This window comes from Homalodisca vitripennis, chromosome 5, assembly GCF_021130785.1.
Source record: "Homalodisca vitripennis isolate AUS2020 chromosome 5, UT_GWSS_2.1, whole genome shotgun sequence".
In the NCBI taxonomy this organism is placed as follows: domain Eukaryota; kingdom Metazoa; phylum Arthropoda; class Insecta; order Hemiptera; family Cicadellidae; genus Homalodisca; species Homalodisca vitripennis.
In genome coordinates, this window is record NC_060211.1 from 143,315,989 (window position 1) to 143,338,016 (window position 22,028).

The following is a 22,028-nucleotide window of genomic DNA, read 5'->3' on the forward strand; positions in this document are numbered from 1 at the left end:
AAAGAATGGCTTGGGCTTTTGATATTTTAACCAGTACTAAAAGGAAGGTGGCCAACTTTTAGAGAACATTGTTACAGAGAACGACTCATGAATTTCCCACATAACTACAGAATTTAAACTTCAGTCAATAGAATGGTGCCACGCAACATCACCAACCTAAGTTAAGGTCACACAAGCAATCTCAAAACGCAAAGTTATGGCAACCGTTATTGTTGGAGGTTTTTTGTACAAGAGTCCTATTAATAAATTTTGAAAAAATGGCCTAAGATTTCCAATGGATACAGAATGACCAAATACATAAAACAACCAGCAGTCCACCCACCTGCAGTCTAGTCGGTCGGACCATGCAGTCCAGTATTGTTGCTGATTAATGTTCTGTTACCTAAACAAATTTATTTGCTTCACCACAGATGATGAGATGAAAGAAGCAAATAAAGAATGGTTATCCTCATAACTTTAGCTTACAAAACATTGTAGAAAATTAAGGAAATCGTTTAAATTAAACCAATGTAAACTTAAAACCTCTTCTTACTGGCTTTGGAGCCGAAATGAATGATCTGGTGATGCCAGATTTAGTGTGCTCTACCTCCACCTTTTGATCTTCCTAGGAGCTAGCTTGAGAACTACTTGGTCTCTATGCCTTTTACTCCAAAATTTGTCAGGTTATTTGAGATTTTCATGTCCCAGGCTGTTAAAAGCCTTGCTGTAAATAAGAAATCAGGCTGTTACATACTTTTCATCATCTATGCCATCAATTACTGCTTCTACTAGACTAGTAATTGCTGATGTAATTGATTTTCCCTTTTGGAGTCTATGTTGATTGGAATTAAGTTGTGTTGTTTAAGGTAGGCCATTAGTCTCTTCGACACAAGTTTCTCTATAATTTTTGTGAATTTTTATTAGCAAGATGGGTCTGTAGTTCGGAGGATCTGATCTTTTTTACTTTCTTATGTTTTGTGTAGACCTTTGGACACTTTAAGCCTTTTGAAGCTTTAAGAGAAAGTTGCCTTCAGCAAAAGATTTATTAATGATTAATACAAAAGGTTGTGTTAATTCCATGTCTTTGGTCCTTTTCATTGTATTTGTTTATCAATTATAGTTCATTTATGTTGCATAGAAATATATTGTAATTAAATTATTATCTTAATGTACGCGCATGTAGACATTATTTTATTGTTAGAGAGGAGAATTGATGCAGCCTTAAATATTATGGGTAACATCTTTAATATTATGACAGAGTCGCTTGGAGGTAGTAGTTGTTACTTTTTTGAGTGTGGGAAGCAACAACTTCCAGACAAGAATAAGCCTTCCATGAACTAAAGCATGGCAGCCCAAGTTTATGGTAGGATCGCCTTGGGGTTGTGAAGGGCTGGACCTCATGACTCATGTCAATAGAGTCCACTTATAATCGTTTTAATTGCAGTTGTATTATCACATTATACAATTTCCAGTCTTAACCAGTGTTTCATTTAAAGACTAATATTCCTATACTCAAGGCGTACCAGGTTAGACTAGTTTTTTTGTGCAGTACTTCAAAATACTTGATAAGAATTTATATTTGCCACTAAACAACTTATTTTTTTAAAGCTTTGAATTGTTTGATTCACCTTTGCCCATGAAGTAGGTGTCATACAAAATGCCTGTGACAAGTTGTGAATTTCCTCTGTCCTGTCAAGTGTCAGAATATTTACTTGGTGCTGAATTGTAATATCAGACATCTGAATAAAGTAAGTGTTAAGGGTTTCAGCTACATATGTAGGATAATGTACAATGGTGTTGATAACAAGCTTAGGACACACTTGATTGTTTTGTTTCTCACATCTCTTGCTGATGAAACTCCATAGCTTCTTTGTCTTGTCAGATTCTTCTATATATTTTGAGTTTGGTTGTTGATGCAGTGTTCTTAGGTTATACATCCTCTTTCTGTTTGTCATAATTTCTTTGTCTTGAATATCTCCTGTTATTTCATAGAAATTAAGGGCTCTTAGGCAGGAGGCTTTAATTTCAGCAGATTCCAAGTCTAGAGGTGGGCTGGTTTGCTACAACTTTTGTTCTTGTGTTTTCTTTGCAGACAGGAAATATTTAACACAGTGCAAAGAATGTTTTAGAATTTATTATATGCTGTTTCTGCATCTTCAGCAATCTTGATAGCATTCCAATTCTTGAAGAGAATAGAACTTTAAGTTTTTTGTTGTTTTATATTTGTTGCCAAAGGTTTAATGTTGTATCAGTTTCTTGGTTAGTGTCGAGGATGCAAATATTTTGCTGCAAGACCTGATAAGCCAGTTTGTATATAAAATGGTTGCAGTGACCTTTACCTCTGGGATGTTTGAGCATACGCAATCTACAGAGAATCTTAATTCAGCTGTACCCCGTGTTGCAGGGAAGTGAAGCCTCCTCATGTTATGTCATTAGTTTAGTTTAGCATTCCGTTATAGATAAATGAAAAACACATTGTAAGTGGCACAATAACACTCACCACAATAAATAAAATCACCAATAATAAAAAAACATAAACAACCATTATGACACGATGGCCATTTATTTGTGCATGTAATGGACAGACAGTTTACTTTTACTTTGTTCAATGAATCATTATTTCTAGGCATTTTGCTATGAAATGGGTTGAGTGTTATTCACAGACACTTCAATAATCTAGACTTTGCCTGTTTAAAACTTAACATTTTTTAGAACAAAGCAATGTATGATTGGATGGATTAAATGTGCAAATTCACTACAAAATTTTGTAAAAAAAAGAAAATAATTTCAATACAGTTATAAAGCTTTTTTTACAGTTACATGGTATAGATTATACTTGAAACTCTGTACAAAAATGTTTTATGAATATTTATTTAATACTATTCATTTCTATTCTTGCACAATGTAAGAGTAGTTTAAAATAGAGTTTAAAACTTGACACATGTAAAATTAAGCTATAGAAATTTTGGAAAAATGAAATAGAAGTTGATTTGTAGGAAGATCAAACAGGAAAAAATAGTATGGTGTTAACCTACATGTGTTATTTATTTAGTTGTTAGCAAATTACCTTTTGATAACTGTAAAATTGAATTGAAATATACTATGTATATACATAGTTTTCAACCAGAGCTATGAAAGGGATTAATAGCATCACTATATGAAATAGTTTTTAAAACATGAAGTTGAATTATCACTCATTTCAGATAATTCAAGACATTTTATTGGAATGAAATTAAAAACACAATAATGTAAATATACTTTATTATGGTTTAATACTACAAAAGCGACCATAGAATAATAAAAATAAATTACTACTTACAAAATCTCATTTACATACAAATACAAAACAGGACATTATTGATTTTTAGAGAAGTAGAGTAAGGTGATAAACAATAAATGTATTTAAAATGAAAATTTTAAGAAACATTAAAAAAATAAACTATATTGGCAGTTACCAATTTTTACTTGCCTGGAGGAATACATAAAATTTATATATGTATACAATGTTTTATGTTCCTTACAAGAATATATAAAATGTGTAACCCACAATACAGGTTTATGAATTAGATCAACATAATAATTATAATATTTATTCTGTAAGAATTAATTATGTTAAAATTTGAAACATGTTTGGTGAATTCTGGTAGCACAGTTTTGAATGATACCATATTTTACAAGTATTTTACACATTCACATGCTATTTCTCAAAACATTTGGCAGTTTTCTTAGTAAATATCCATAATATTGGAAAAACTAAAAGGGATTTGGATGCATATGATCCGAACCAGAGAAGGTGTGTGTATCATGCATTATGCAAGTATAGTGTGTGTTTTCCTGACAGTATTGAACTTTCAGACGTTTATTTTTTATTTGACGTACACCTTGTTTCTGTTGTCAAATTGTTTAACTTTTCTAAGTCCATTACCATACATTGATTTGTTTATAATTTTTTACATGATCAAGAAGAAGAATAGAGATTCTAGTTCTCAAAACATTGTGTTCTATTTTTGTAACATACAAATGACAAATTCTGAAATCTCGTTTATCATTTCAAATGAAACCATTGTACACGTGAATTGCATTATGAAATAATTGTTAAACAAACTATTGTTCAGTACTATTATCTCACAAGGAATAGACTTTACTCTTCCAAACTCAGTAATCTGGACTCTATGGAGACAAATAAAACAATTCTTGAAACAAAATTGTTATTGGGAAAAATAACTAAAAATCTGTGTCTTTTAATATCAAACCACTACAATAATTAAACAGAATTTGTAAATAATGATACTGAACATAATGTATAAAGGGATTTGTTTTCTAAAATACTGGCAGTTCAAATATTTATTTATATTACAGTTTCAAATAAGAAAATAGAGACTACATATATGTTAACAGTTTTAATTCAAATGTCATTTTCTACAATAAAATTTAAAATCACCAACAATAAAATATTCTGATTACAGTATTACACAGAGAAAAGTTAAAATAAAATTTAAACTAGTATAATTTACATAATTTCAGTATATGTTGATAACATCTTTAAATACAGCAATAAGAAAGAATGGAAAAAAATACTTTCAGTTATATCACTACCCATTGTCCATTACTTATCTTCACATAGGTAATACAATTGGTAGTGTCCATATTACACCACAAACACATTGTAAATAAGTATGTATGACTGAGTAGTTTCTTCTAATTTCAAATTCACATTAAAATGGAAGGAGTGTCTTAGAGAACAAATTAATGGAGAAATATATAGAAAAATCCATCAACTTCTAGAAAACGAAACTTTTATAGTAACAAGAGATCCCCTATAAAGGGATAGTTCATCTTGCCTCAGTGTATTTGCGTTAAAAACGAAGCCAAGGTATACGAGTACTTGCCTCAGCTATCCTCAATAATATCTATTTGGAATAACACGTTATGGTATAACAAACTACACAAACTTTCAGACATTTTTCCTTGAGTTAAATGAAGCAAAAATCAAATGCAGCGAATGGTCTATAAATTTCAATTTTCCGCCTATCTGTTTATTTGATTTTTATTAAAAAAATCATATTTTTAAAACTAATGAACTAACTTTAAGCAAATTTCAGTATATTCTTTCTGTTAATAACATTGGATCAAGTCAATCAAAAAAGTTTGTTCAATTTAAACATTAAATTTCAAAATGGCGGCCATTAAAAAAATTTAAATTAAAATATCTAAAAGAATCCAAATTCTAAAGTTTGTACAGAGACTTTTGTTAGATCCCGTATAACTATGAGTTAATTTAATATAATGACAAAATATTTATAGAATGCATAGAGGGTAGTTAATAAAGACATAATTATAACTTGATTTAGATTAATGGTAAATTAAAATAAAATTAGTTTACGATATGTAATTTGACTCATAATGAAAATATTTTTTAAGACTTAGCTCATGATTAGTTATAAATCTTCTGACTAGATTTAATGGTACTTAACAAGGGTGCATTCATGATTCAATCAAAATGTTGCTTTATACTGTTTTAATGTTATTGTCCAACAGTATAATAACTCTGTTATTAAATTGTATGCAATATATTGCTTAAATGAGTAATTTAAAAATAAAAATTGGAAAATATGTCAAAAATATGATCAAATTGAGCCATTCAATAACGTGTTACATTGAAGTGGAAACAAAAAAAATATTATAAATACTGTGGTTTAATATTATTTAGATACAATTAATTTTCATTAATGCATTTCACTAATTTATTTACCAAACACTGCTGTATTTTCCCCAAAGATATCAGAAAGTGCATTTCAAAGAATGTTAGAATTAATAATGTCTCTAACATAAAACTTAAAGCCATCTGTTCACATTTTTGTCAGAATAATATATGTCTCAATTGAGAAATTTTTGTTAAAAATATTAACTATGACAAGATTGAAATTATCAAATATTACTAATATATTTCACTAGTCTTTTGTGTGGAAAACAAGACTACAAAAACAACAAATTAAAAAAAAAATTGTTTTCAGCCATTATTATATAAATCCAAATATTGGGATTATTGAGTGGAAATACACTGTAACTAGTAGCGTTTAATACAGCCAAAGGTTTTCATTAAATGACTGTAAAATTTGTTTCAATAACTGGAGAGCCCAACAACTTAAAGGCGCAATCCTTCAAAGCTCCTTTATTACTGGAAATACTGATTTATTTTTATTTTTCAGTAGAACTCAGACTCATCTCATAATGAATGCTACTTGGAATGTTTCTAGTATTGTTGTTACTGGTATAACTAGGCATACGTCAATAGTAGATATAAATTAGTCAGATTTTCATGCTTTGCTCATGAATCTCTTCAAAACCACTAAAATCCCATACAGGGTCAGTCTTCCAAATCAACTCTTTCCCAAAATTACGGATTAGATCAGTTTTACTCATCAATGTTCTCCAGATAATGTTGAAAATCAGTCTATCACTGAATTAGGATGCACTGTTAGGCATCATACTGCAGTATAAGGTCTTGTTCAGACTTGCACCTATGAGTAGAACATTTCCACGTCAGTGGATGAGGACTCAGGCTTGGGTGAGTTGACGATGTCCTTGTGTCGGATGCGAATGTGACGCTTGAGGTTATCTGCCCTCGTGAGTACGACGGGACAGTAGGGGCAATGATGGGTCTGAGCGTTGTGGAGACGGTAGTGCTTGTGGAGGTCCATGACCACGCGGCCACATATCTTACACCGCGCGAGCCCCTGCGGTAGGCTGTCGAATATAGCAGACATCACATCAGCCTCTGCCACCAACTGCCCTGCACAGACACTTTCGGTTACTGACCCAGCCCCAAACCGGCTTGGGTCATCAATTGGCTCCAGGCGTCACTAAACCTTTTCCAAAGAAAAACCAGTATGGAAGTAACTCTTTTTTCTATTGTTCTCTATTACAAAGGAAGTATGTACTGAATATAATAATATAAATTTATTGTGGTTGTTACTTGTTTTAATTGATAAATATCATTATTTATATCAATTTTCTTTAATGCATTAAGAATATTGATTTAATATTAACATTGATTTTTTTTAGAAGTTTAAAATTTTGGTTTAAATAACAAATCATGTTAAAAGAATATTTAAATGGTACAACTGTCCATAATATAATTTCTTACTGTATAAAATAGATTTGGAATGTTCCATGTTCTACTATCAACATATCAATTTTGCCAAAATAAACAAAGCTATTGACCCGTGGAAAGTGATTTTTTGCTATATGTGAGTATTATGTTTATTTAATAGAGATTAATTCCTTTATGTACTCAACTATTACCTGGAAGCAACTTCTGACTACTCGATTATATATTGATTAAATGTGAAAAAACATTTTTTGGTTCTTTTAGTGGTTTACTATTATTTATATTACTTTTTCATGCAATGACTAATCATTGTCTAGAGCAATTATCGGCCACATGGGCATAAAATTTAAATAGTTTGTAAAGAGTAATAATATTGTGAAAAATGTAAGATTGTTACAAAATTACAAAATACGATTTGTCATTAAAATTTGTAATGAGAGTACAATCATAATGAAATTCAATACTAGATTTTTGGGATAAATTCATAATCTGGATCTTTTACAGTGGGGTAAATGATTTGGGTGGTAAAAAAAAAAGAATTTAGGATTTATAACTGAATAATTTACTTGATGTTCAAGAGCGTCCCTTGTTCAAATATGCCTTAACACGTTGTTTAATTCTATTTCACTGAGGGTGAATACCAATTTAAAGATGGGTTTCAAGTTTCTTGCAATCAATAAACAAATAACATTTCATGGCCTTCCATGAGTGGCATTATATATTTTCTTATAATAGAACGTTATTTTATCATTCAGAAAAACACTGCTCAGATCTCACAAATTTTGTGCTCGGTTCCTCTTAATAGAGAGTAAACATACTTTTATACTACAAAGATGTGATGCTAATGGCATTGTCATAATAAAAAGACTAGATTTTTAATTGGATGTGTTTAATCTTCTATACACATCACTGTCAGTTTCAGTTGTTGGCTTCACTTGGACTTTAATGATTTCACTTACTGACAGCAACAATACACTGATATTAATTATTATTGTCTCTTTTATAGGTAGAATAACAGAATGTATTATGACAGTCAAAACATAAAGAAGTGATAATATTAATTTTGAAATCTTTATAAAGTAAAAAATAGTTTTTGAAAAAAGGAGTGTTTATATTTTTGTGAAAACATTGACAGTAATTAAGTAAAACAATTCGAGAAGATTTTGCATGTGAGCATATTAAAGGCACAAATAAATCTTTATATACATTACAGATTTTTGAACCCAAACCCAAATGTTTAACCAATATAAAATATTATTCATTTGCAATCACATCACATCCAAGCAATTTAAAATATCAGTTTAAATATTAAAAATTCAATATTTAAAATATCACTTTAATATCCACATGTGCATAACAAAACAGCAAAAATTGAAACACTACACAATATGTCCTTTCCTAATCCGAACTTTTCTTGTTCCAAGGTTATGAAAGACCTTTTTTAATATGGGGTAAAATGCAATTGAAACCATTATTGAGATGTATGGTCTGTTATTTTTATTAAATTTTAGATATGTTAGATTAATTTAGTACATGAAACATATTTGACCTTAGAAGGTTTTAGTTAATCTTTTTATTTTAATACATTACTTAATTTCTAAGATCGTTTAATTTGTATTAAATTATAATTTTTACTCACAAAATAATATTTTTGACCTGAAATACTTTTATACTGATTTTGATAATATTTTCTCCATTGCAACAATTGAAAATTGCATAAAATTACATCTGCACAACAGTTTATTATATTTAAAAGTAAAATTAAAATCATTGGATCTGCTCAACCTATATCTTTCAAAATTGTATTATAGAGTGGAATCAGCGATATACAATCTCTAGTATTTAATGAAAGAAGCTGTACGCAATATTCTAACACTATTTCAATCACTTGCACTTTCTGTTAATGATGACATACTAAGGAAAACAGGAACACTAGTAGAACGATTTAAATCCAGAATTAATAATGTTACAACATTGAGTCCTGGCAATTTGTGTACCTTGGTGTAGGCTGATAATTTTATGTTTTGAAGCAGAAATTGGAACAAGTGAAACAACCCATTCCTAACTTTAATCTGGATTTATATAGAAAAAATATAAATGGAATAAAAATGGTCATTGTAAAGGGATATTTTAGATTTTAACTGCATATATTCCAAAACATAACTCCATAGTGAAATTGAAATAACTAGTCTTTTCTGAAGGAAAATTGATATATTGAAATGACAAAATATCATTAAGCACACGCCTGGAGTACAAATGATGACCGAAACCCACAATAACGCTCATGCTGTGCTCATCTACAGACAGCCAACACTACAACACACAGTCGACAAGCTCACACAACACAGGAGAACAGAAGAAAAAACATCACCTTCTACAAGACAGGCAGCTATAGTAAAGTAGTAAAATATTACATCCAAGAACAGGCTTAGTTTAATTTCTGAAAGTTCATGAATGATACACTGTTCAAGGTTTAATTCAAGAAAGGTTGTTTGGATGTAATTGAGAAACAATGAAATTAAAACAGTAATTTCTTATAATATTTTTAACTCACGAGAAAAGCCCAATTTTGTAAAGCAAACATTAGTTTGCATTAGAAAAATCAACCAAACAATGGTGTTGGTTAAACAAATCATTTGTGAGGAAATTATTCTGCAATAAACTATTAACACAGGAATTAGATTTGTTCACAAGACCCACCTACATGTACAGGACACAAATAAATATTGACTAAGTAGTTGTTATGAACTTGTAAACATGTTATAAATAACAGAAAATCTTCATAACTTGATAATTGTCAAAATTGTGAGCATTTTAAATTAAAAAAGAAATATTATATTTTTTAAAGTCATATTAATTCTCTACACTTCATTCACAGATACTTGTATACTGTCACAAATTTCATAGAAATTTTTAATTTGAGCAATAAGATTTAAGCTGCTATCTAACAGCTAAGAATCTTATAATGTCAACTGAGACTAAGAGCACAGCACATAACTGACTAAAACCATTGGAGTTGCAGATGTACCGTATTTCCAAGTAACATAAGGCAGAAACCAGATTAAGCTGGTGACAAGTTGGATAACAACTCTAACTCAAAGTGTCCTAATGTTTTCATCCAACCTTCAAAACCTCTAAGTTTCGCCATCAGAAAACAGCAAGTACGAAATTAAGAATAACCTTCTCTCTAAAAATGCCATTTTATACTGTTTGATTAGAACAGGATACTTGCATGAATGAAAATCTGAATGAGAAGCATTTCAGCAAATGGTGATATAATCTGCAGTATCACGAAATATGTTAGACATGGGGGTTAAACATTAATATTAAAAATATAAAGAAACAGCAAGTGCAAAAATATCACAGAAAAAACAAAATGCATCCCATAGAAACGATTCATCAGCTTTCATATTTATATAAATGGATATATGATAGTAACAACTGCAGATATAGATTGTGGTGTATTTATAAATGTTATCAACATCCTAATTTACTTCAATTCAATTCCAAAAATTATTTACTCGTAAAATGTACAACTGTGTACATGAATGGTGTAAATATTTACTTAAAACTACCAAAAAAAGGAAGTACATAATTATGAGTTTGTTTTTTAGCAGTATTCATTAAAACTGTACAAGGCAGCCTCAACAAGAAAGCCTTTTAAAGATTTTTTTGAACTTCGTCAAATTTATTTCATTTCTTATCATTATTGGGAGGTGATTAAAAACTGTATTCCTATATAAGTAGGCTTTAAAAAATATAATTCTTTATTATGTTTAATTATTTATAGATTATTTTCATTTCTTGTGTTATAGATATGTTTGTCAAAAGTTTTAGGGCATTCCACTATTACACTGTCTCATTCCTCATTCATATTTAATTTAAAATATTTTTGAATATAATACAGTGGCATAGTGACAATGTAGTGGATATTAATATAATGGCTTTTCAAGTTAATTTAACAATAAATAATTGTATGTACAGTACTTATTTAAAAACTCTCTTAATGATTTAATACTGATACTAAACCTTAAATTTGTAAGTGATGCAGTAAGAATTGTAATTTAATTTAACATGGAATAAATTTCAATGATCATAAAATATTTATTGTGTGTTACTACTTTATTCGAAGTTACACTCCAGAAACTTAACAACTAGACTGAATGTATTGTTAATAGATTTAATTTTGTACAGTTATTATTATTTAATTTATTTTTTCCTTAATAGTTTCTCAGTAGTGAATAAACTGATATAATGCAGTGTTAATGAATCTGACATAATGTAAAGAAGTCTTATCAAACAATACAATGAAATAACTTAATCACAAGTGTTGGTGACTTAATGAAAAATGTACTCAGTACAGTTTAACTGTACTCAGTTTGTTTACGAATTTGTTAATTCACAAAAACAACTATAAATATTTCACATATTACTACAGCAAAACTAAAATTCTTGAACTATTTTTCACAAATTTACATTTATAGAGAATCGGGTTTTAAAGATTACATGATTGTCGTCAATAAATTTATATAAAATTGAAAATAATTTCATTTATTTGAAATAAACCAGTAGTTAATTTATGTTTTGTCTTTATGATTCCTATATATTTAGATAAGAATGTATTACTTCTGTTTTAATAACATTTATAAGTGCTAATTGTGTCTTAAAAAGAAAAAAATGCAGCATTGTTGTCATTATTATTACTCAAAATTTGAAATTTGAAACATTAGAGCTACATTTTGACTGATATTTTTATGAATAAGAATATATTTATGTACAATTTTTGAAATTGTAAATAGTTTTAAATATAACGGATTTACAGACTTGCAGATTGCAGGTAGTCTGGTTGTAAAGCATAATTTCTAAGTAGTAAGGTTTCGGTTACTAACAGAAATTATTTCCTTTATTACAGTAAATGTTGAATTTATTGCTGAGATTGTTTAGTTATTAATCCAATTCATGTCTGAATCTATTGCATTTCCTACAAATGTGGTTTTTTACTGATACCAGAAATGGTTGGAACTTCTTGAATGCTCTCCTTAAGTTCGAAAGCAATCTGGTCAGTATCTGATGGATTTACTATTATAAGATCATGTCCACAGCAGTACTGAATAACTATGTGAGCGATATAGGAGAAAACAGCAAGGCTATCTAGGAAGTATTGATTCAGAAACAGTCTCATCAGCTAGCACACGTGAGAGGTAAGCACAAGTTTTCTGTGTTGAGTTAGATCATTGGTGAAAATCTAGGCTGTATATAGAATTTTGAAAGAACTGAATATCTGATTACTTTCATGAAGAAATTTGACGAATGATGAAGCTTAACTAACAGTATGGTAGTTGTGTACAGTATGTAAATGGCTCTCATACCATTCACTTTCTATTCTTTGATCCCAACTGATTCTAGTTAGTCAGAATGATGTCATAGCTGGGACAGCCTAAAGCTTTGAGAAGTCTAGATACAAGGCAGTGTAGTCAATTTTTTGTCTTCAATACTTTCTATCACTGATTCATTTGCTTTGTATTTGTTAATTCACACTTTGTAAATCTGTGTTGGTTTTCACTTAAGAAATTGTGCTGAGCACAAAGATCTAAAAGTCTTTGGAGAATAATTTTTCTATATAGATTTTAAAATTTTGAAATCAATGAAATTTGCCTACAATTGTTTACATTACATTGGCATCCACTTTTAACGCTTTGCATTATTTAGTTTTTAGGTGAAATATCTTTCTAAATTTACTGAATATGAATATGAACCAGAGGCAGGGTAGTGCATTACACAAGAAAAATGTTATTTTTTTAAATTTAAATTTTAGATTTTTAAAATTTTTGAAGTTACATTTCATTATTACAGATTCAACAGGGGTTTTATCCTCTTTCGTTACATTCTGGCCCTTTTTTGATACTGTATTGTATTGATTTATTATATTTGCGTTTGTTTCATGTGGTTCTGGATATGAATTTCTTCCTTTCTTTCCTTTATCAGCTGGGATATGTTTTGTATTATATAATTATGTTACACTGATAAAAATGAGTTTAGATAATCTACAACTTCTTGAGGGTTTTTTGAGAGTTTTCATTTATATTAATTTTTTTCAAATATCATATTTTTATTTACGAGCATTGTTAACTATTTCCACAGCTTTAAGCATTGGTCAAAGGGGTATTTCATGGCTGATGTTTCTTGTTTTATAAGTTTCCCTGCTGGTTCATATTGATGTTGAAGTCTTAGGAAGTCTTTTAGGCTTCTTTCTTTACAAATAGTTTAGGTTTAAGTTTTTTTTTGGTATGTTGCCTAGGGCTGTATCTAAAGCGAATGATACTATCCTTAAAACTGAATAACTGTTGAAGATCTCTATTCACAAGAGCTTGATCAAAGACTTCCCAGTTTTCTTGCAGAATAAGGAATTTCCATTCAGTGAGTTTTCAGAGATAAAGCTACAGTATGTACTGAAACTTTTAGTAATATATTCTACTTTAACTATGTAGAGTTGAGCTGTGTGGTTTCTCAGACCACACTAGTATAGCTCAGAATGAATACTAAGTTAGTACATATTTAGTCTTTAAACGTTGACATTGATGTCTCCCATGATCAAACGGTTTGATTTACTTGATTTGTATGCCATTAATGTTCTTGAGCTCTTACTAGTACTAACCATAAATAAACAAACCATTATTAAAATCATGTTATATTCTTATCTCAATAGGTGGCTGGATGGAGATTATTGAAAGTGTATTAAACAGAATTAAATGTTCACTTTCAATGTATAGTAACTGTAAAAAGGACCACTCAGTTTACACCAAAAGTAAATGAACATCAGTGATTTATTACTAGTGAATATATAAGAGAATGTTCAACAATAAAGGTCCAAAGTCTGTTGTCATTAAATCTGTCATATAACAACCAAGAGAAAAATATTACATATAATACAGACATTTTATATTTAATATTATATTTTATCTAAAAAAGAACTAATAAAAATATGTACTTCTTTAAAAAAGTTCCTTTTTGAGGAAAGGGACTATGACAGTAGTAAATTCACATTACTAGTAATAAAATGAATATTTTTGGCACACAATCGTATTTTTTGACCTTTTAAATATAATTAAGCACTTTAACTTTAAGTAAAGAATAACACATTTTACATATTGTTTTTATGTAGTATTTTATTTAGTAGTATGTTGCCTTTTTTATTGTTGCTGAAAACCAGTGGTGTAGCCAGAATAAATGGGTGGAGGAGGAAGGATTCAAAATATCCAAGAGGTTTAAGAAAGGTCTATCCCCAGAAAATTTAAAAAGAAAACTTTGAGCTCAGATTGCAGCTTTAGACTAATTTTACTTTGGATACCATAGTAGGATCCATGTTGTCGGTGGTACAGTACGCGCGCTGAAGGTTCGGCCCTGTTGTTGCCCTACTAACCAAATAAAAAACATTGACTCTCCAATGATCCGTCACGGACGGCAATGTTTAATTCTCGCTCGACAATCAACTTATGGTTAGACCAACTTCCTGTACAAATAAAATTCTGAAACTTCGCAGATCTATTTTCCTGTTTATGCCAATGCTAATGGATGTATTAAGTTTCAGTGTCTTATTACTTTTCTTCAATAAAATATATTTTAAAATTAACTGTGCCAAAATTGTGATACAAAAAAAGTTTGTATGTGAGGATTTTTTTTATTATTTGGTCAGGAAACTTTCACCAGCGGGAAAGTTTTTCTGAATGAACTGAAGTTAATTTTAGATTTAACTTTTTCAGATACATAGTTTAGGTTAGCCGTAACTTAGTCTGAAGTGGAATGTATCACCGACACCGCTGCCCTACAGTTTATGGCCCATTCACGGCAAATGCAACACGGCAATACCATTTGAAAGTTTACATTGAATCACTTTGCAATAGTTTATTTCTGAAAAAAAAAAAAAAAAAAAAAAAAAAAAAAAAACACTTTAGGCCATAGTGGCAATCTGTGATAAACAAAAAGTTTTAAACTTTAATGGAATTATGTTGAATTTCATTGTATTATATTTCGAATAGAAAGTGTTTTGGGGTGTAATTGTTTATAAACTAATTTTATGACAGATGAATGAATACGAAACACTGTTATATAAAGAATCCTGTCTATGAAAAACTTAATTATTAATTATGTGGCATGACAATAAATGATTTTTTTAGCATTTCTACGAATACACTATACACAGAGGCATTGGTTACATATGGATTAAACCGTATTACATTGTAGCATTCAATTCTAAATTTGAATACTACCTTAGCAATACATTGTATATTAATTGACTTTCTGACAGATAAGAAATAAAATGTCATAAATCTAATTAGTGATTAAAAATCGTTAAAAATTACTAAACTTCTAACAATACAAATTAAGAATTTAAATTCTCAACGCATAAATGTAGAATCCGTTATTTTAAAATCGGCGTGGTGAAGAGTATTTTCCCTAGAAATTTACTTTGTTTACAAAGCTGTTTCTTACCTATAATATAGTTGCCAATGGCGAGTTATTTCCATTCTCACCACCCGATTCCGATTCTTCGCTGGCATCCTGTTCACTGTTGCTGCTGTCAGATGAGTCATTTAAACTAATAATAAATCTCTCTGTTGTGTCATCAATTAAATGTTCCTTTTCATAATATTCATCTTCAAATTTTACAACTTTCTACACACCTTTCCCCAGTCTTCTTTTGTTTATTGAGTCTATCTTCTCTTTGCATAACGCTATGGTATTTTTAATGTTATTTACAACATTTTTTGACCTACATAATTTTTTATTATTCCCCAAATATTCTCAATCGGATTTAGATCTGGATGGTACGGAAGAAGGCGAAGACGCTGTGTCCGTGGTTTTCTAACAAATCGTCAAATGCAAATCTTTTTAAATACATCCTTATGTTGTTTTACTAAACTGTACAATTCGAGTTTAGGTGACATTGCATCAAACTGCAGTCCATGATCTTGTAGCCACTTGATCATTCTGCTTTTTTGGAACCTGAATTAGGTGCTTTATTAACTTGGACGTTTATGATAGGCGGCATTATCAATAATTATTAGAGATTTAACTGGTAAGTTTGGAATGAGCTGAGTTCTTGTCCATGTCATGAAGTTCGCATGGTTCATCTGATCATGATAATCTCCTTCGCTCGTTCCCGCTTTCCAGATTAAGCAAGCTCCAGGAATAAACCCCATTTCACCCCCTGCGTGTAATATTTATGGCCCTCTCGCCTTTTACTTATTTTCTTTTCAAAACCTTGAAGACTGGCGTTACTCCATCCCTTTTCAGTCACATGAGATGTAATATATACGATTCATCAATGTAAACAATAAGAGAGTTCTCTGCTCGCGCTTGTTTTATACTTCGTAAATTAGTTTATATACGTTTCATTCTTATGTCACTAGCTTCAATCAAAATTTGCCTATTATTTTCAATTTTTTTTCCACCGAAAACCTAATGATGCTAATATTTTTCTGAGGCTAGTTAACACCCCTTCATAGTTAATTTTTTTATTCAGCTTGTTTTTTAACAATTGAAGAGTTTGGCAGGAAACTGTTAGTTTTATAAAATTCATGGATGGTTCTTCGAACAACATATTTTATCAAAGTCGTCTAGTTCTACTACTATTTTTCTTTTTTTTTGTATTTTTTTTAGGGGTAGTGAACAAACACTCCCCTTCAGTGGAAGAATCCATTAATTTTTTTTCACGTCGAATCTCCTTAAGCAGTGTCTTTGAAACACCACAAGCCGGCAGTTTATTCTAAACATTTATTTATAGGATTCGTTCATCATTAGATAGTTTCGACTCATTTGCCATGAACTCACTAACCCTCCATATAATTCTCGAGCCTGGCTTTTCGTAGTATTTCCTCGAGCCACTTTGGAAACGTATTGGGCCATTATACCGACTGAGATGATGGATCAAAACAAAACTACTAAAACTTGTAATATAACTTTAGTAGCAAGGATAATATTAAATAATTTGTTACGCCTACAACTACCAAAATTCACTAACCTCACTACTAACACTAAAGTAATGAATTGCGTATAATGCACTTAAACCACTTGTCCACTTCTAACAACAGTGAATACTCGACTGTGAGGGAGAACAGGGACAATAATATTCAGACTGCAGCGGGCCAAACATTGGCGGATGTCTGCAGAACAGTTGTTATATCGGGCAATCCACCCGTCCCCCGCCATAGTTCCGCTCGGCTTGACTCTGAGCCGAACCTTCAGCGCGCGTACTGTAAACTACTAACTTTGCAGTTTGTTTACAAATACAATGGGAAAAAATCATTTCTTCCCCGACAAAACTATTTATAGAGTTCTGAACAGTTGCAATATCAGTCAGGTGTTAGTCTATTGTATTTAATTCTAATTGTTTAGTGCCAAATACCATACAAGTACGTAACTAGGATGCATTTGTTTTGCTAAATATTATAATCATTTGATTTCTGTATATTTTGTGTATTAGCTTAAATTTGCACATATTTATAACAATAATTGTTTGAAAACAGTTTATTTTGAAATAATGTTCAACGTTTAAGTACTTGTAAAGAAAGTCTATGGTTTTTGTAAATTTTGGCCAACAGAACATGATTAATGTTTTTGCCACCGTTAAGTCTAGTTTTCATTATAAGTGCTCATTATGTAAATTTTTCTGTTTAAAATAAAATTTGGGATAGTTAGTATATTACAGTATTTTTATTAATTTATTTTAGAAAACATACTTGTACAATAGCTTAGCATAAGAACTTATTACTGTCCAACAGGTTTTTATTTCCAATGTAAAGTGGTAAATACGAGGGCTGTTCAGAAAGTAACCTCCGGTTGGTCACAGTGCGGGTAGTGGAGGGGAGTAGCGCGCCATCTGTGCATTCACGCACTAAGCAGGTCAGTCGGCATCAAGCTGTAGTCGAGTGAACATCGTACCTGCGCTAGTTTAGTTTTTGTGGCAGTTTGAAATGTGTGCTGCAATAGAAAATACCGCCAAATGTGAAGTGCGTGCTGTTATACGGTTTTTTACAGCCAAAGGATACTCTGCAGCAGCTATTCATCGTGAGCTTTGTGCCGTGTACGGACCACAAGTTATGAGTGAAGGAGTTGTCCGTGAATGGGTACGTTTATTTAAAAGTGGACGAGAAAACGTTCATGATGAAGAGAGGAGTGGTAGACCATCCTTGGTGACTGACGAACTCGTTCAGACAGTTGATGCAAAAGTTCGTGAAAATCGACGTTTCACAATGGCGGAGTTGTCTACTGATTTTCCACAGATTTCTAAGACTCTTTTGTACGAGATAGTGACAGCAAGATTGGGTTACCGTAAGTTATGTGCACGATGGGTGCCCAAAATTCTTACCGACCACCACAAAACTCAAAGAATGGCCTCTGCATTAGACTTTCTGTCACGTTATGCGGACGAAGGAGAACCATTGTTAAACAGAATCGTGACCGGTGACGAAACCTGGATTAAGTACGTAAACCCTGAGACAAAAGAACAATCAAAGATGTGGGCACATTCAGATTCGCCTACCAAACCAAACAAAGCCCGGCAAGATTTTTCTGCCAGAAAACTGATGGCAACGGTGTTTTGGGATGCCAAAGGGGTGTTGTTGGTTGAATTCATGGAACGTGGGACGACCATTAATCAAGACGTGTACTGTGAAACACTAAAAACATTACGACGGGCTATACAGAACAAACGCCGTGGTATGCTGACTTCCGGTATCGTTTTTTTTGCACGATAACGCCCGTCCTCACTCTGCTTGCAGAACAACAGCCCTTCTTAAGTCCTTCAAGTGGGACGTTTTCAACCATCCACCTTACAGCCCAGATCTGGCGCCAAGCGACTATCACCTCTTCATGCATATGAAGAAATGGCTCGGGTCCCAGCGGTTTGATGACGACGAAGAGCTCAAAGATGCGGTCACAGGCTGGCTCAAGGCACAGGCGGGTGATTTTTATGCAGAAGGAATTTCAAAGCTTGTGAAGAGATACGATAAGTGCCTCAATCGTGATGGAGACTATGTCGAAAAATAGTGCAAAGATGTAGTTGTAAGATGTATATATTAAAATATTTTTACTTAACTTGGTGTATTTTTTTCAATCGACCGGAGGTTACTTTCTGAACAGCCCTCGTATTTTAGTTAGATTTTATGTAATAAAACATACATTTATGAAACATTTAATATGAAAGAGGTAATATTATAATACAGTTTTATACTTAATAACATTTAAGGAAGTCAATAAATGTATTTGAATATTCTGCAGTGCTTTGAAGTGATTTAATTACCAAGTGTAGGGTTAAAGGCACATCCAGTTACTTCAGTGCTCTAATGACAACACTATAAATTAATATGTGTCAAATATTTCCTAGATTATACATCACCGCTTGTTAAAAATCAAACTATGATTGAATTTTATAAAATTACACTACATTTAACTACTAGTCTCGAAAGTGACCTCATGTGGCTCAATAGCATTTTCCATGTTCGGCTTCGCCTTAAGCATAAATGAAATCTTGCTGCAATAGAACTTTCGAGACAAGTATTGAACGACACTTTTCATCAACATGTAAAAAAGCATAAAAAACTTTTAAAAGGTTATCTGACATTTCATATGCTAATAATGATTCTTCTATAAGGAAATGCAATGCTACTTAGAATTCAATTTGGTGTTAAAATCAACTGTTTGAACATAGGACTGACAAAATAAATTGCAGAATCCTATTCTTTGTAGAGGAAAGAGATGTTTACATAAGGAAAGTGATGTTTGGGAGAAGGAAAATCAGCTGACTTAGCTACAAAGGAAACAAGACTTTCACAGATCTCAGCTCTATTAGCAATTAGCCCATTAGCATACAGAATGATGGAAAAAGCTTATCTGGTTGAAGCAATAACATTTAAAGTTGTATTCCAGTGACATGAATAAACAGACTGTCAAAACATTCCCCAAGTTCTTTCAGTCAAGTAGGAAGAAAATCACTACATTAACGTGTCTTGGGGACTTTTATATGTTCCTAATGTGGGATGCACATAACTCTTTGTTTGGAAAACATGTTTTCCATGCCTATTCCATTGTAGAATCATACATACCAGTCCATTTTAAGTGCACACAGCATGTACCTATGTGGACGTCCTGCATAACAGCTGTATTTTTTTTTCATTAAAATTTTGGTCTCTCATCCTTGGGTATTTTCCACTATACTGATCAGCTATTTGGATTTCCTCAGTAGTGTTTAAGGTTCCAAACAAGCTTGTTACTTTTTCTGCTTCTTTTATGTTAAGGCTGGGCTCAGAATTAACCCATTTTCTTCTCATGCTACCCATAGATCCACATTAAGAGCAGTGTTGGCCCAGCCCACAGATTTGTTAACAATATCTTTTCCAAATTTCTTCCCTGATTGTGCTCACAATCCCTTTTGCTGGATTGATTGATTTATATTTCCTAGTTTCAAAACGAAAAAATCAAATTACCTCAATAAGGGAATCGCAACAGCCACTTATCAATTGTGGTCTTGTATTAATCAGATCAGCACTATGTGTTGAGTAACGCTTTTGTGGATATAACATAGTTGTGGATTACTAAAATAAGAATAGTTATAAAAGGCATAGTCCTTAGTCATAGGTGATACTGTTTTATTTACTAGCTCCATAAATCGTCGTTTCATTTAAAAAAGCAATTGAAACCATTCTGTTGTTTCAGTCTTACTCGCAAGGTTTTTAACCCTGTTGAATATAAACAGAGTGCCTACCTGGTGCTCGAGTTCATGCGATTTGCTTTATAATTAATATTACAAAAAGCATTCAACTATTCTGAGAAACTTTCAAGTTTTCTGGGAATTTCCATATGTTGTCATGCAATAATTGTGAGTAATTTGGAAAATACATCAAACATGAACTTTAATTTTGGAAGTAAAATCATGGTGACTTTTACTTTATGCTTTAATGTTGATTGGATATGCCCAACATACTTATAGTTGTTGCTTGAATTTAAGAACAATTAATATATCTACCCAGATCATTCTTTCTCTAAAGCGTTTTTAGTCATATTATGACGATGCCAACTGCATACATTGTATGTTTAAAGACTGATAAATGATCTAGAATCTTGCCAAAACAGTAATATTGGAGAGTTTTATTATACTTTGACTAGAGCGATTTAGCTAATATTTAAAAACAACCCATTAAAAATTACAGCATCCTTTTCTTTGTTGCCAATCCAAGGCAAAAAATAAAGTTTCTTTCAGTCCTTTATCAAACTTACTACCCACCCCCACTAATAGGAATTTATCATTGGGAAGTTGCATAAGCGTATTGAAAAACAATATGTATGTTAAGATCAGAGATGTTGGTTATTTTCAATCTAACATAGACTTGGAATATGGAAATAATTCTGATGAATTTCAGCACAGAAGCTGTTGGGTCACTTCTTACCACACTCTCTCACTCACTGCCATAAATGGTATAATGTTTTTCACCAATCCAAAAAGTAATTGTTGCATATTGCTCTTTATTCTTCACCTTCATCTGCTCTGTGAATCACTTTTCCATTCCGAGGTATTCCAAGCAAGAGTTTTAACCCTTTTAACCCCGGCCATTAAATCAAGTGATGTGCCAGAAATCCCAAGCCATTTTCAGACAAAATGTAAGGGTTTTGTAAAAAATTCATAACTCAGTTATTTTTTAAGATATTTAGGTAATTCCTTTTTTGTTTTACTTCTTTATACATGTAGCTTACAGAAATATACAAATAAAATTATTACTTTGAAAGTATTTTTTTTTAAATGCATATACATATATAAAAAATAAATAAAAATGAAAAAATTTCAAGTTTGATCATGGAAACCATATATATAAAAAAATATTTGACACAAAAATACCCATTTACTTTATGATATATTTAATCCTTAATAAAAGGAAACAAAAAT

General features: G+C 31.2%; 1 protein-coding gene across 4 annotated transcripts in view; it reads right to left on the reverse strand.

Annotated features, from left to right (window-relative positions):
• LOC124362960 (sex determination protein fruitless-like) overlaps positions 1-22,028 on the reverse strand; it is a 144,912-nt gene that overhangs the window by 29,295 nt on the left and 93,589 nt on the right. Inside the window, exon 5 of one of the 4 annotated variants that reach the window (XM_046817870.1) lies at positions 6,024-6,772. The exons of the other annotated variants lie outside the window; for them this stretch is intronic. Within the exon in view, the coding sequence (XP_046673826.1) occupies positions 6,501-6,772 (272 nt within the window). The 3' untranslated portion in view covers positions 6,024-6,500. Of the gene's footprint in view, positions 1-6,023; positions 6,773-22,028 lie in introns of those variants that run through there. 4 annotated transcript variants of the gene reach the window in all.